The sequence below is a fragment of the Diachasmimorpha longicaudata genome, chromosome 13, assembly GCF_034640455.1.
Source record: "Diachasmimorpha longicaudata isolate KC_UGA_2023 chromosome 13, iyDiaLong2, whole genome shotgun sequence".
NCBI classification, from domain to species: domain Eukaryota; kingdom Metazoa; phylum Arthropoda; class Insecta; order Hymenoptera; family Braconidae; genus Diachasmimorpha; species Diachasmimorpha longicaudata.
In genome coordinates this window covers 2,305,461-2,320,476 of record NC_087237.1, presented here as the reverse complement: position 1 = coordinate 2,320,476, position 15,016 = coordinate 2,305,461, and the positions used below count along the sequence as shown (strand labels likewise).

Below are 15,016 nucleotides of genomic sequence, written 5' to 3'. Positions count from 1 at the left end.
CTCCCGCCACTTCCAGTCATTGCATCGCCGAACGGTTATTGGTGTTGATTTTAACGATGATTCAAGATGTTCCTACTCCTTGAACTATCAAATCAGCGACACAAACCATCGTTCAATCCTCGGGGTCTTTGATTTTAGCTGCGAGTGGTCGTTACGTAAGTGTTTTCTAATGCTTTCAGGAGACTGAGACTGAGGATCCAGTGCATGAGGAGAATTCAAGTCTAGTGCATTCCATGTACAATTATATTTGCATTGAGGGGTTAACATTATCTCATTCGAATGTTGCAGTTGACGATCACGATCGACCCCAGATCCATTTGCCGCTGGTACGTGCTACATCATGACATCTAATGCAGAAGAGTTATCATCGTTGTTATTGCCAAAAGCAATCATTACGTTCGCTTTCTTTGTTTCTTTTGTCTCGGCGAACGTCGGTTAAACGTTGGATAATTGTTACCTTGCTCTTATTCGGTGTAAACACTTGCGAATAATGCAGAAAATGTTAACATGAGGAATGCCAGGTGGTGGGGAGACAGCAGACAGCATTTGCCACAGGACATATGATTTTGGTGCACTGACCTGGTGACGAAAAATAACTCGAGGAAGGTCGGCCATTGATGAACCACGGTTGCAACTCCAAAGTTCGAGATCCCACCATTTGGATGCATTCAGTGACATAAATAAATACATCCAATCGTTCCAATTGCATTAATTGATTTTTTTTGCTGGACTCCGATGTTATCTGGAGGAATCAGTCAAAAATCTTCATTTTTTTAAGATCAATTTTTTATTTTTACAGTGACAATAATTTTTTTTTTGATTTTTGGAATGTTTACTGAGTGGAGGGAGGAACATTCCAGTAATAGGTTATTTATTTATTTATTTATTTTAACGTATTAAAAATGGACAGCTCAATGGTGGCGTCCGGTTGTTGTAAAATTCATCATTTTTTGTACCGACGAATGGATAAAAACTCCTTCAAGATTCAGTGTACGAATGCTCCGATAACGATTGAGTATTCATTAAAGAACTATTTATTTCTCACTTAATGAGTTGGCAAGTGAAAAAAATAGTCGTTGCTGCATACATTACATAACGATGAAAAAATATTGGAGATTTTTTTTATAAAGGTAAGCAATCGCAGCACGGTGATCTCGCCTAGGAGGGATGATCGACGGTGATGATTAACATGTGCTTTGACAACAAAATTTGGCCTTCAACTTTGATGGGTCATTGCCAACTCTCTGGCCTGCCTCACTGGAATTCAAAAGAGAGGAGAATTGCTGGGCTGTTTTGCTTGCAGTGGAAGTCCCTAATAAGGAAAAATGGATAAATAAAACTAGATAGCAAATAAGTTTTTGCTTAACATTTTATATTTGTTATTGTGTGGAATTTAGACAGTCTATTGCTCATGCCCATCGTGACGTCTGATTTTTTATCGCAGATCTAAAAATAAGTGGTACGGAAATCAGTCAGAAAAATGGAAAAATTCCCCTGGATTTTTGATCAACTAAAAACATAGTATTATGTAAAATAATTAATTTACTAAGACAAATAAAAGAATAAATTTTAAAGGTTTAACTGCAGTACATATCAGCTATTTACATTACATATTCATTCAAGTAATAAATTTTCAAAATCACATATATTTCTTGTAAAGATAAAGATCTTCAGCTCGTTAAGAAGGATTTAAGAAAATAATATCGTGATAATAAATCTAATAAATATGGGCTCCACGGTTAATAAGTATTGCCTAGTTAATTCAGTGATTTTGAAATTACATTGAGACATTAAATATGCGAATTTTATTATCCTGCAATGGAGAATTCGTACACCACAGCTTGTTACAAAAATACAAAATTTATTCGATTATTTTTTTGCGCTCACGACTCTCCGACAATGTTTGTAATCATTTACCACTCGAAATAATTAATTGTTGAGTGACAGCAGGTACCTTGTAATGAGACAAATCTCATTTATCGGAGAAAATTGAATGGGAAAGAGTGATTTTACGTTTTTAATGGTTTAGGTTGCCTGAGCGAATATCGTATTACCGTGTTGTACTGCTGATTATGGAATTGCAGCGGTGAAAGATAATTTTCGTTGGGGAATAAATCAATTTAACGGGAAATTAATAGTGAATGTCAATTAATTTAAAAAAATTGAAATTTCAAACATATTGTGGTGACTGTCTCTGATAACGCAATTATTCGGATTATATTACATAAAAATTGAAGGTACATGTAGCCGAACATTTTTGATTCAAGTTTTGTTTTTATAAAAACACAATTTTTAAAGTAAATTAGCAATGTGTTATTTTGCAAAGCTCGTTTTACAGATCAGTGATGAATATTTTCTTGATGAAATCCATGAAACAAGTCCTGATTGAGCTGAAAAAAAATTAACTGTTTTTCATAATTAATTTTGACTCCTCCCCCCATTATTATATTCCCCCTTACGGATAACACGTAATATGAGCAAATCTGGATCTCCTTTCCCCCTTTCTATGTTTACGTAATGCTCAAATGCCCTCTAGGGTCCTTTTAATAATTTATACTTATGAGAAATTTCACAAAGTGCTGGGGCATCCAAATTTGGAATATTATTGGTCAATTAACCCTCCTTCATGCGGAGAAAACGAAATTTACTAGAAGGATTACTAAGATTACTGAGGTTTAAACGTTTCTTAGCGGGTGATGGTCTTGCCACATGAACCGTCGATTTCGAGAGAAGCATAACCGTATTTGCGTCAAATCCATAAGCAGTACTTTTAATAACTATTATTTCTTTATGTATGAAACGGGTTCAATGCAAAATAATTCCAATATTTTTCAATTAAAATTTCGTGTTTCTAATGAAAACTGTCAGCAGAATATTTCTTTTCTCCGCGAGACCGCGGTAATGTATCGGCCAAGAAAGTTTAGTTCTGTCGTTACCAAGTTTTTTTATTTTATGGAGAGTTAAAAAACATATACTTCTGTTTTATTTACATGAATATATTATACATATATATATATATATATATTTTTTTTTTAATTCCAGTAAAAACAAAAAAAAATTTCTCGGTGCATTTTTTAAACATTTTTTTAAAATCAAGTAACTTCCGAGTTTCCTCTAAAATCATACAGAGTCCGCCATCTTTTGAAAATTCCGGGAACTTTAAAGTCCCCTCGGAGCAGGCGCGAGAAAATCCCTTCCTCTCTTTCCAACGTACTGTACCCCTAACCCAGATGAGAACCATTCACCAGTTATAGTCCAGCAAAGTGCGTTCCCCCTATCTCTGACCAATTGAATCTGCAAAAATTAATAAATTAATTCTTCTCCCACCGAGCAACTGTCATCTTGGTGACGAAAATTATAATAATTCTCTTTATTCAGTACTTATTTTTCATGTAAAACTCTCCATTTGCCTTTAGTTTGCCTGTCCTCTGTCCGTAGTGGCGCACTTTACATTTTGGTTCTTTAATCCACCGATAACAGCTGTTTTACGCCGCCGCGCTGACTGTCAGCGCGTGTGTAGAAGCCGATAGTGACGCGGGAAAGCAAATTCATAGACGTCCAGTTCGCTTAATCATAAATGTCAGTTTAACAGACATTGTTACTTGTGATAGGGGCACCGAGAGGGACAGTGGTAGTCATGTCGCTTTTAGCCCATTGTCTCGCGCGATTAACGCAGTCACAAACAAAGCACGAGGTAAATCACTTATTAATTATTATCAATATTATTATTTGGTAATACTTATAACGAAGAACGCCATGATTTTTCCACAATGCAACTCTTAATTATAAATTAATCAATATTATTACTAAATGATAACATTGTCTTGTGTATTTTTTTTTCAATAGAGTTAAAGAATTATTGTATTGTTACATTTATAGCTGAGAGGATACAAAGTCACTGACGTTAATCGCAGTAGAAAATTCGGTGTCGCCTGTCGGAGCTTGAGGGAATTGAAGCGAAAAGCCTGCGCAAAGCTGAATGCAAGTACCCAACTAAATTATCCTTCAATTAATTTAAAAAAGTCATTAAAAGTTCTCCAGAAAATTGGAAACGGGGATGCATCGAGAGCCCTCATATTGGACACTAAAAAATTCTAGAGGTGAAGTTTTGGCTGTTCCACTTTAAGCGTAATCAGGACAGAATGTGTAAATTGGGTTGCAGCGTGACCTTCGAAGAAGATCGCTCTGCAACCCGCATTGTGCTCTATCGAACGCAGGCCCGGGGCCATGCTACCGTCAGTGTCATGGTCTACTATCGCTGTTTCACTTGCTCTCACTCGGTTCTACGAGGTCAAGGCTTAGAATTCAAATTTCCATGTCGTCGCCTTCGTGCCTTTATATTGAATTCCAATGGCATGGAAAATTGACAATTTATATTGAAAGGGATGCATCTTCATAATGAAATTGTTCTGCATAATAATTAGCGCTTGACTTATTTTTTTTTCTTTCCGAGGACAGAGCTTGGTGATCATTCAAAATTAAATTGTCAATTCTTCTCGATAATGAAGTTTTAAATCTGGAAAATCTAAATATATGACTTTTAAAATGAAAATTTCATTGAATGATAAATTTGATGGAAGACAAATTAATAATCAGCCTATTATTTCAGATAACGGATGATCTGGCCGAAATAAATTTATTTTTGCTGGATGGATCGTTGGTTGACGAGGAGTATTTCTATACGCTGCAGCCCCAGACAACTATGATACTCCAGAAACCTGGAGAAAAAGTTCGTTCCGGTAAATATTTATGGGGAAAAAAAATTTTTCTCCTCGCATATTGTTTGCCAGTCCTTTCGGGGATAGACTCTGAGTTTACATCAATAATAGGCTCTCTTATGAACTGATAGCGACAACTGTGGTCTGTAATAAAACAGATTTTCTCGCAACATTTCTCAATTTACCCGGTGCATAAGAGACATTTTCTCAGTTGAATAATCGATTTTCCTGTTAGTCTCCTGTGATATTATAATAACCACCTTATTCTTCCCTCGGCCTTGCAACTCCAACCCCATCCTGCAGACGCGGATTTGCTCTATGAAACCCTGAGGCGAGTAAACATCGATTATCTTACGGTGGGTGATCAGGCAAGCAAGTTTCTAACTGAGAATCTCAAGAGAAAGGTTGCAGTTTTGTACAATCTATTGAATGTAGACGACTCGAAAACCGACTGCAGCAGGAGAGAGGATCATCCGGAATGGTTCATGGGACTGGAAACCAATGTCACTACTAAGGTAATTACTTATTTCGAATTATTGAGATGGAAATCTCGAGTCTGAAGTGAATATAAATTTGAATACACTGACGAATTTGAAGAATTAATTTTTTCACTCATGCATCCCACCAAATTATTTCCAGGAAGCATATATGCACCGCAGATGTCAAGACCGAATCCGTGGTTATCTCTACAAAACAATCGAGCAGATAAAGGGCTCAGAAGCCTGGTCAACGAATCGTCAGGCGCGTCTAAATCTCCATGGAGTAATAGAATACTTCAAACTGCAACTGAAGGAGGATCACTACTTAGGCTATTACTTTGACAGAAGCCGTAGTAAAGAGGAGCCCAATAACATTGACAAAGTGGATGGAGATGAGGACGAGTGTTACGATCATTGCCCTTGCAGATTGGCATTGCATAAAAATCACGATAATGACGACGATAAGAGCGATGAGGATGAAATTGATGCCAGGAGATACTCCACTGGTAAAACGTCACCAGCCAAGAAATTACTTATAAATGAGAAGGAGAGCTGTCCTTATACGGTATACCCGAGGGGGAGAAGTGAACAATACGCTTTATGCGATTCCAGGGGGGAATTTAGGTGCGAGGGCGTGTGGAGTGGCAACGGCTGTGGTTACGGTGACAGGCATAGAATTAATCCGTACAGGTCTCGAGAGGAACTCATTCTATTTTCTACTTGGAATTTAGATCACAAGTAAGAATTTTATTGTTTTTTAATGCTGTATTGAGACGTTGCATTGCACAAAGAGAAAAACTCAATAAAGTGACAGACATAAAATTAAATTCTTTAAATAATGAGCAATTAAAATGATTCTCATTACCTCGTTTTTTTTTTCAGAATCGAAAGATCACGAACATTGGTACCCCAGTTATTGAAGCACTGCGAAGAGGAAACGATACCTGAGAACATAGTATTTGGTCTCTACGATAACTTATTCACGGTGAAAAACATCAGCCTCGTTCACATTGTATGTCATGACAAAGGTTCACACAAGTGAATCCATTATCTCTTAAGATGTGTCAAGTAAAATCAAAACTAGTTTACGGATGCAGAAATAGATAAAACATGAGCGACGTAGTAACTATGTAGCTGACGAGAGATACATAATGTTGAAATTGAACTAGAAAGTAGTAGAAAAACTAAGGATATTGATAATGAATTAATGATAATCAGTGCCAGAGGATTTTTTCTTAAAAAAATATGAATTAATGATAAAGCGAATGGACTGAATATTTTCGCACACTTCAGGTTCCTAAAACAATAATCTGAGATGAATAATTAATATCACGTGGGAGGAAATTAGTGATTTGATGTATTTTAATTTTCTCGTAATTGTTTTATAAAATGAAATAAGATTATTAGGGATTAATGAACTCGATAGAAATAAGATCGACATATTGAGTTCAGTTTGCTCATTGAAATGGGAAAAAGGGTATTAAATTCAATTTTCTTCATTGCCGTTGTATATTTAGTAACTTGAAATTGCCTTCTCATCTCTCGTATAATTGTGATTTCACCCGAATTCATTTTTAAAGTGGAGGATAAAGATCATTAAACAGGGTAAACATCCTGCACATTACGCTAATTTCTACATTGATGAACTGATTCACACAAATTATTTGTACATTTCATTGAGAGATATCATGGAAATAAGTAAATTGTTCAATTACTAGATTCACTAGAATATCGTTCAAGTAATGAAGACCAAAATGGTGTCAGAAGATCGAGCAGCCCATTCTCCCCTATCAAAGTATAAAATACGACACTCACCCTATTTTGAGTTAGTGAATGTAAAGAGAATATCGACTGAATCGGAATTTTTCACTCTTCGAATATTAAGTTATTATGTTTAAATATTTGTAGCTATTATTGCCTAGAATATTTGGCAAAATATTTTTCCTCTATTGCTATCTCATCGTCTCTTTTTGTTCACGATATATCTAAAATAATCTCCAAAACTTCCAATTGCTTATCGCCCTCTATCTCTCACTGATATTTTCTGTACCCACAATCTTCTTATCTCAGCCAATTATAATTCCATCCGCCTCGAATGGACTCAGCGACAAAAGAAACATTAAAAATATTGAATAGACCTCTCTGAATGATGGCTGAAGAGATCCTCCAAGAATTTCTTTTCTTCCCCCAAATAATTCACCAGTGAATTGCTCACAGTGCAATTGCTCCGATTCAGATATTCTATATACACATATACACACATATACGTGTACCTCAGGCTTTTGTATCGCATTATTGAAGTGTCGCTGACACGTGAATAGACTCTGTGGGCGTGGAACTTAATGGTCGAGTTAACTGATAAACGTACTGGCCAATTACTAATCAGCGACGTTTCATTCCTGTGGGCTCACTTCAATACCGTATATAAATCTATATATGTATATATATGTATACATATATATATACATATATGCATCAAGTGGACGTGTTGCACGTTACTTCCGTCTGTGTGCACACTTCCTCTTTCGCCATTTTTTTTATCCTACAGTTTTTTTCCTTATTGGAAAATGAGTGGAAAAAAAATCTTCCAGTGTAATTCTTATAAAAAAATTGAACAATGTATAATGCTGAAGATATTTTTTCAATGTAATGGGCGGATTATAAGTGTCTATAGAAATATATATTTCATGTACTGAAATGGTTAATTATTTTTTTTACATTTCGAGATGTCTTCAAGAATGAAATTGATCTTTTTGTTTTCAGAAAATGGTATTGGCTTTTTTTAAAGTAAAACACATTTTCAAAAATAAAAAGTTGAGAGATGTGATCCCTCATGTGACATGCATGGCGAAAGGAGTAGGATTACGACGATCGAATAGCCTTAGGGTTCATAAAGGGTTTTGTATTTCTCCTGATGTTCTTTCCTTTCAACATAACAGAAAATTTATCCTTCCCACTAAACGAAAACGAGATTACTGGAGTATTTTTTTTCACAGCAGCAGGCGTGGGTGGATGACGAAACGAATATTCCCGTTTGTCCCTCTATTATACTATCGCATATATCCCTAAAGCTTCTGTATATACACTATCCCGCTGGGCTTAGCCGACCAGACAGGTACGACAATGGAAAATAATATATGAGTTGTAGTTTTTCATTGGGAAGATTTTTTTGCTGTTGGGAGGAGCAAGATGCTTCTCGTATAAAAATCTACAACATAAAAAATTACGGAATTTCTTCTGCTAATGAATTCCAAAGATCCCCAATTTTTTTCTTTCTCTTGGATTTCCAAAATCACACTTGTTTAATTCAATTTTATCGATTTATTAGTCTTATGAATTAAAATAGCCGAGATGGTCAAGTCGAACTTCACCACCCTCCACTAATGAACGAATTTCTGAAATAAGTCATTCCAAATTCAAACGGAAGTGAAACGACCCAAAAGGGAATAAACAACCATAATTGAATTAAATTACTGCCGTCTGTCAGGATCTATATTTATGCATCTCACCAAACCAGAAATATCTACATCCACCCGGTACAATACCAATGATTTGAATAATGAAGTACAACTGGGGAAGATTTTCGAAAGCATTTGGAAATTAACGATCGATTCGAATTACCAATGAGTGACTTGTTCGTGCGACGGTACCCCAGAATTGAATTCGATTGTGCTATTATCAGGATGATTTTTGTTTGTATGTGTTGTGAAACTATCGTGGGGATTCATAGTTGAACTGAAGGTGTGTAACAGAGACAAAGGGAATGGCCGGACAGAGCTGCGGTTGTAGAGTTCACGTCGCAATTCATAAAGTCAGGCTATCTGACTCTACAAACACTTACGCTCCAGACAGCTAATCCATAGCCCGTAATCAAGAACTAACTGACCCCTCTTGTCTCTCTCACTTGCCACTGCCTCCAGGTGTTTTCGAGGTGAATGCCTTATGTTATTAATGCGTCGGTATATATCACTGGCAGCATCAAATTTCAAGGGGAAAATTTATGCTTTTAACGGAGCATGAGGATTTTGTACTTGAAAGATAAAGGGTTGAAGGATCGCTAAAAATTTTGAGACAGCTGAACCATTGATTTTTGAAGTGAAACTTCTTTGCGCTCGTTGGGCTGTAACTCCAATATCGTATGTAACGAAAAAGCGACAGGAAAAGGGAGGGGATGGCGCGCGTGGTGGGGCAGGCGGACGGAAAGGGACATGGGAGAGAAACGAAAACGCGATAGATTCGGAGTAAGAAAACGACTCATTTTGTTAATATGATGGACAATACTAATAAAACCTTTTTATTAATATCGGGATAGTTCACTGGGAATTACCAATCCAGTGGCATCAAATGCTTTTTACACATTTGAAAATCATGAAATCTCCGGTCTAACTTATCCTTCAGTAAAATTCCCGAATTTTAAGCGGTACGAAAATGAGAATTTCGTAATTTATTTAAATATATACTCTAATATGAATATTGGAGATCAATTTCCTTGATTTTTCAATGAAATCGTAAATTTCCTGATTTTTTGTCCTAAATGGGCTTCGGTGTCACTGTTCCCTGAATTCAAAAATGCATTGACAGCAATTTCCTGGTTTTCTGTTCATTTTCAGGGACATATGGAACAGAAATTGACTATTCTATTTGGTTTCTCCCCGAGATTTCGAATTTTCAATGACAAAATGTTCTGAAATCTTCCTGTGTGGCTCAATAAAAATTTCCGAAAATTATCACAAAAAATTCAGACAAAATTTTTTAACAATCTCTGGCTAAGAAGTTTCACTTCTGTCGTGCATAAATTTTATACACATATTTTTTTTCATTTTACCAGGATATGGCTGACAAAAACAGTTTTTTTCTACTCATTTTTCAACTTCAACTCGGCAATACGTAAGAAGCTAATAACGATAGCACTTGGACCGCGTTAAAAATCGCCTGATGAGCTTCAGTCTCATTCACTTGGCGTACTTGAGGTACCCTCGATTGAGCGCCGCCATCGCAACTCCAGTTTGTGCTATATCTTCACCTTTCGTGACGCTCCTGTCTCTTCTCTCTTCTCTTTACTGCTGCGATGCATCACTGGATGGTATTGTTGTGTTGCCAGACAGAAGTGATGCGGAGGGGTTACGAGTAAAAGTGCCTACTCGAAGTTGCTTGCCCTATAGGACACGGTCTCACAGGTTCATTAGTGAACTCAAGTACATACCGCGTTGAGCATTTCTACCATCGACTGCCAGTAGAGTAAAACAATTCCGCAATTCAAGTGAAAAAGAAGGGAACAAATAAACAGCAAATATCAATAGAAATTTCATCAACTTTTATGTTAATTTAGGAATATAAACATTATTACAAGTACAACAATATTTGTAAAATGATTTGTCGTTCCTTGATAAAATCATGATCACTTTTATCAAATTTTAATTGGAAGCCAGGTTAATAAATGAACAGACGTTTAAGTAAGAGCAATTGAATTATATTTTATTAAGGGGTTATTCTCATGTGAGCACTTCAAAAAATAGATTTTTTTTTTTTGATATTTTGACAGTAAAACCTATTGAAAACATGCTGTGAAAAATTCAGACCGAAATTCATAGTATTTGATAAGTTACAGCTCATAGTCGCCGACGTGTCGTAAGCGATTGTCTACCAGGCTTTAAACTTTAAACGCGCTTTTCTCGAATCATCATTTTCTGAAACGGTCAAGGTCCTACAAGAAAAAGTATTCAACCGATTGCTTTAAAATTTACATATGTTCTTCTACTCATTTATAGTTATCGTCCCTACCACAATTGTTTATTTTCGACAATATCTTCATATTTTTTTTAAACGATTTGTAACGAAAAAGAAGGAGATTTTCGTGATTTTTTTTTTGAAGTTCGATATTTTTTTCTGTTTTTAATGAAATTGATTATATTTGGTAGGGACGATAGCCACAGATCTACTGAATAATAATCCATTCGATTTTTTTATGTCAGACAACATGAACAGCCGCTATCACCTTGACCAGTGAACTACCTTTTTTTGTTGAGGACTACTTTGACTTAAAAAAAATATATGTTAAAAATGTAAAAAACGGAAAAAAAAATTTTTTTCGTATATTTCAAAATACAAATAAAAATATATTGAAAAATTAACATGATTGAAGTTTGTTGTCGCATAAAAAAAAAATCCGAAAAAGTGGTAAAATATAGGCGTTCACATGAGAATAACCCCTTAAGATGTGCTCAGACTTTGAGAGCAGTCGCCGTTCCATAAACAGAGATTTGTTTATATTATTTAATAAACATTCATTAGAGTTTTTGTCGTAAGACCACACAGACGGCCTCTCCAACAAATAATGACCTCATACTATAATAAATATAAACTTATATAGCTCTGTAATATGATCGTATTGTTTTTGCCCTTTTCAAAAACTTTTATTAAAAATCCCCAAAGTATTAAATAAGTAATGAATTAACAAAGTGGAGCGGATAAATAAAATGAATTAACCATTGGCTCTGGTCTGAAGAATAGAGATGCTGTGGTTACGACATGGATTACGTAAATTGATCGGATTGTCAGGGAAAAGCTTGACGTGGAATAGTCTATTCGTGGGGAGTAGTACAGCAGTCGGAGGGGAAGATTGTCGAGTTTCTTTCTCTTGCGGCGAATAAAAGTGCCAACGGCTGGAACAACTGAAATGCATGAAGTGACTATATACAGTTATATTATCGTCAGAAAAGCCTTCTCTCTTGGTTTGTACGGAAAATCTCAACGAAAATATCCCCCCTCGCATAATCGACTCTCCAAATTCGGTGTGACGCCTCGACCTGGCCCGAGTCAACATTGCCCTTGAAAACAGAACGCCAAGTACCTGGAGCCTTCGCCTGCTAGCCAATTCTAGTTTTTCTAGCGCCTTCCTTGTGCAGATTTGGTCCTGGACTTGTTGAATACTTGAGCATTGATAAAGTGGAGCAGCTGAAAAAATTGAAAATAAAAAACAAAACCAAAAAAAAAAATTATTGTTAAGGAAAAGTTAATAAAAATGTCGATAGATCTAGGGGATCATTTAAAGTACTTTAATGTCACTGGCATTTCTTTCCGTTAGTCCAGAGCAGAAGGATAATGAAAAACGCGGAAGTTACCTCTTTAAAAATTTTATTCACATTTCTCTCATTCCTGGAAATATTTCTACTACCCCTGGAGCTGCAATCAAATTTTTAAATAAAAGAGAGAAACAAACAAAAAGATCTGTTTGAAACAGGTGATTTCAAAAGCCATGCGAATATGAAAAATTCCATGGCTTTTTTTTTTCACGTGTCGCGCGATTATTCAATGTCATAGACTTGTTTTCCATCCTATGAATGACACGAGAATGAAATACTGTTTAAAACAAAAACATCCGGTGGTACCGTCTAGCGCCAGATGGGGAACAAAATGAAAATAATCGGAGAAAAAGACACCCTCGTTTGTCAGGGAAAATCATTACAATTAAATATTGTACTTTTGAATGGCTCAGTGAAAAAAGTCGTCAACTTTTTTCTGCGAAAGATTGACAACTATTCAATATCCGATTATTTTTTCAAATAGTGAAAATCCACAAAAATTGGAATGAATGACAGAAATCGTGAAATTGATTTAAAACAAATATTGAATTTGTTTCTATTGAGAATGCGTGATATGAGCGGACAAAAATGAATAATTTGTTTATAGCTGTTTTTCAGTCCATCTCAGTATGTTATAGTTTTTATAGTTTATCCCCAAACAGTACCGAAATGTTCAGAATTATTTTAATAAATAGAACCAGAGAAGAAACAGAAAGAAATTAATGAACAAGGGCCTTCTGTCAAATGGGTCTAGAGTGTCAAATCTCTGGTCACTGAGGGTCAGTTGATCTGGAGACATGCGTGCGATAATAAATAATTAAAGTTAATAGTTAAATCGTCTCTATATTATTTACATAATCCCTATCCACAATCCAATAATTCCAATTGCTAAATTATATTTCTAATTGGCTCTTCTGGTTTTTCAAAAAGTCACGAAAGGCCCTAGAAATTCACAACTGTTTGTCTCTCCTTCCACAAGAGCAACGAAAAATTTCCGCAAAAAAATCATCCAGAATTCAAAGAGCTCGCCGAATGTGTAAAAAATGTACTCACTAAAGGGTGTTAAAGGAAAACGTTTCAACGTGGTATATAGTTAGGTTGAATGCGGTCATAAACGCGACGCTTAGCTCTTGGAAAATCCCCATCTCTGGCGTTGGTTCACTTTGCACAAAGGCAGACGGCGCGAACACGTTGGTAAACTTGGTTAACGATAGACTAATTCCCAATTGGGCCCCTACGTTTGAGTTCACCGAAGGGAAAGTTATCGAGTCGATGTTGGGTGAGGGTATATAACCTCCCTCCCTTTCTTCTACCCTCCTCTTATTCCAGCCACCTCTTTGCCGCTCCTCTTCGCCTCTGAAAGATGAGGATGGAATGGGAGAATCTCCGGAAGCCCTCAACTAGACGTTTAAATCGCCCCCTTCCCTCCCCCCTCCGCCTGTTGGCCCTTCTGCTACGTTTCACCAACGTCAGCTTTTGGAATTGCAATTTTGAAAATTTTTTATTACAACGTTATTTCTTGTCTACCGTAATATTTTATTAATTTTAGTATTTTTTCAATTTATTTATTTTCACATTTAAATTTATGCATATATATATATATTTTATTTTTTTTTTGGGAGCTATATTGTTTGATTATAAACATGTATTAAGAAAATCTCCAAAAGTCCGTATTTTAACTCTTAAAAATGAGTTCCGTAAATGCTCCAAGTAGTAATTCACCACTAAGTGCAGCCTCTAAACTCGCCTGCTCCGGTCACTTGTTTTTTAAATTTTTTTCACGCTCCCATGACTCTCCGACTCAATTGAAATACACCGTACGAATGAGGCGAATCATTTGAACATTGAATTGTCGTTTTTTCGACCGTTTTACTTGTACCGTCTGGACAGTGAAAATCCTTCGTATTTATAGTTTGAAATGAATTTACGACTGGCGCCACTATATACAGTTTAGCGCACCCGAGGAGTAGATTGATACTTTTGTCGCCTGAAAACGTGGTGGAAGAAATACCATCACGGTTATTGACACGGTATTTTAGTTGCGAATAATATAATGTTCATAAACTACCGAGAGAGGCAAATGTAATAATATTTTCACCGAGCATTTTTTTCCCCTTTCTCTGCGCATGCTTTCCTTATTTTGCAGCGTTACAAGAGTTTACTGTTATGACAATGATAATACAACCTGAAGACGATAAATGCACCGGAGCGTGTGAAGTAAAAAAATATACAATACAAACCATCCACGACTTTTCCCCTAAAAGAAAAACCCCAAGGTATTCTATTCCCCAAAGATTCTCTTCCGAGTGCCGCTGGTGCGGCGTAGTTGCCAGGGTTGGCCCTGTCTCCGACTACTCGCGCACGTTTATTCGTAAGGATGAAGTAGACACTGTGAAAAAAGTTCCGAGCAGCGAGGAGAGGACAAAAGACCGGGTAAAAGACGAGGAGTAGTGGTGCACGGAGAGATGGAAAGAGAAGATAAAATTGTGCGAGGAGAATAGCGTGGAATAGAAAGAAAAAAATATCCCCTCTGGCCCCTCTGCCCGCAGCGCGTACAACGGCAAGAAGGGGTGAACCGAAGGGAGGAAGAATAATCGCGGTAGAGAGAAAGAGAGAGAGAGAGAACGAAATAGGCTGGGCTTGTGGCGCCCCTGGTGTGGGGTGCTGGTACTCGAGCACATTGGGCTATCGTGCACGGCGGGTGCGCGTCGTGCCAACCGTCCGACGCCCGACGGTG

At 36.6% G+C, this 15,016-nt stretch overlaps 1 protein-coding gene and 1 long non-coding RNA gene across 2 annotated transcripts; both read left to right on the top strand.

The window, feature by feature from the left end:
- The first annotated feature begins 23 nt into the window (after window positions 1-23).
- On the top strand, window positions 24-1,809 carry LOC135168668 (uncharacterized). Its single transcript, XR_010300069.1, has 3 exons — window positions 24-155; window positions 289-866; window positions 1,131-1,809. It is a non-coding gene; the product is annotated as an uncharacterized LOC135168668 (long non-coding RNA).
- A 1,454-nt stretch (window positions 1,810-3,263) lies between these two features.
- LOC135168938 (DNA fragmentation factor subunit beta) lies at window positions 3,264-7,905 on the top strand. The gene is made up of 7 exons (XM_064133580.1): window positions 3,264-3,345; window positions 3,612-3,694; window positions 3,880-3,981; window positions 4,610-4,739; window positions 5,022-5,233; window positions 5,358-5,935; window positions 6,080-7,905. The coding sequence occupies exons 2-7, from the start codon at window positions 3,638-3,640 to the stop codon at window positions 6,237-6,239; spliced, it is 1,239 nt and encodes a 412-aa protein (XP_063989650.1). The 5' UTR covers window positions 3,264-3,345; window positions 3,612-3,637; the 3' UTR covers window positions 6,240-7,905.
- Window positions 7,906-15,016: the final 7,111 nt, after the last annotated feature.

Coding starts and splice junctions, on each gene's coding strand:
- LOC135168938 (XM_064133580.1), top strand. CDS start 3,638: ATGTCGCTTTTAGCCCATTGTCTCGCGCGATTAACGCAGTCACAAACA. Junction 3,695..3,879: donor AGTCACAAACAAAGCACGAG/GTAAATCACTTA, acceptor TTACATTTATAG/CTGAGAGGATACAAAGTCAC. Junction 5,936..6,079: donor ACTTGGAATTTAGATCACAA/GTAAGAATTTTA, acceptor TTTTTTTTTCAG/AATCGAAAGATCACGAACAT.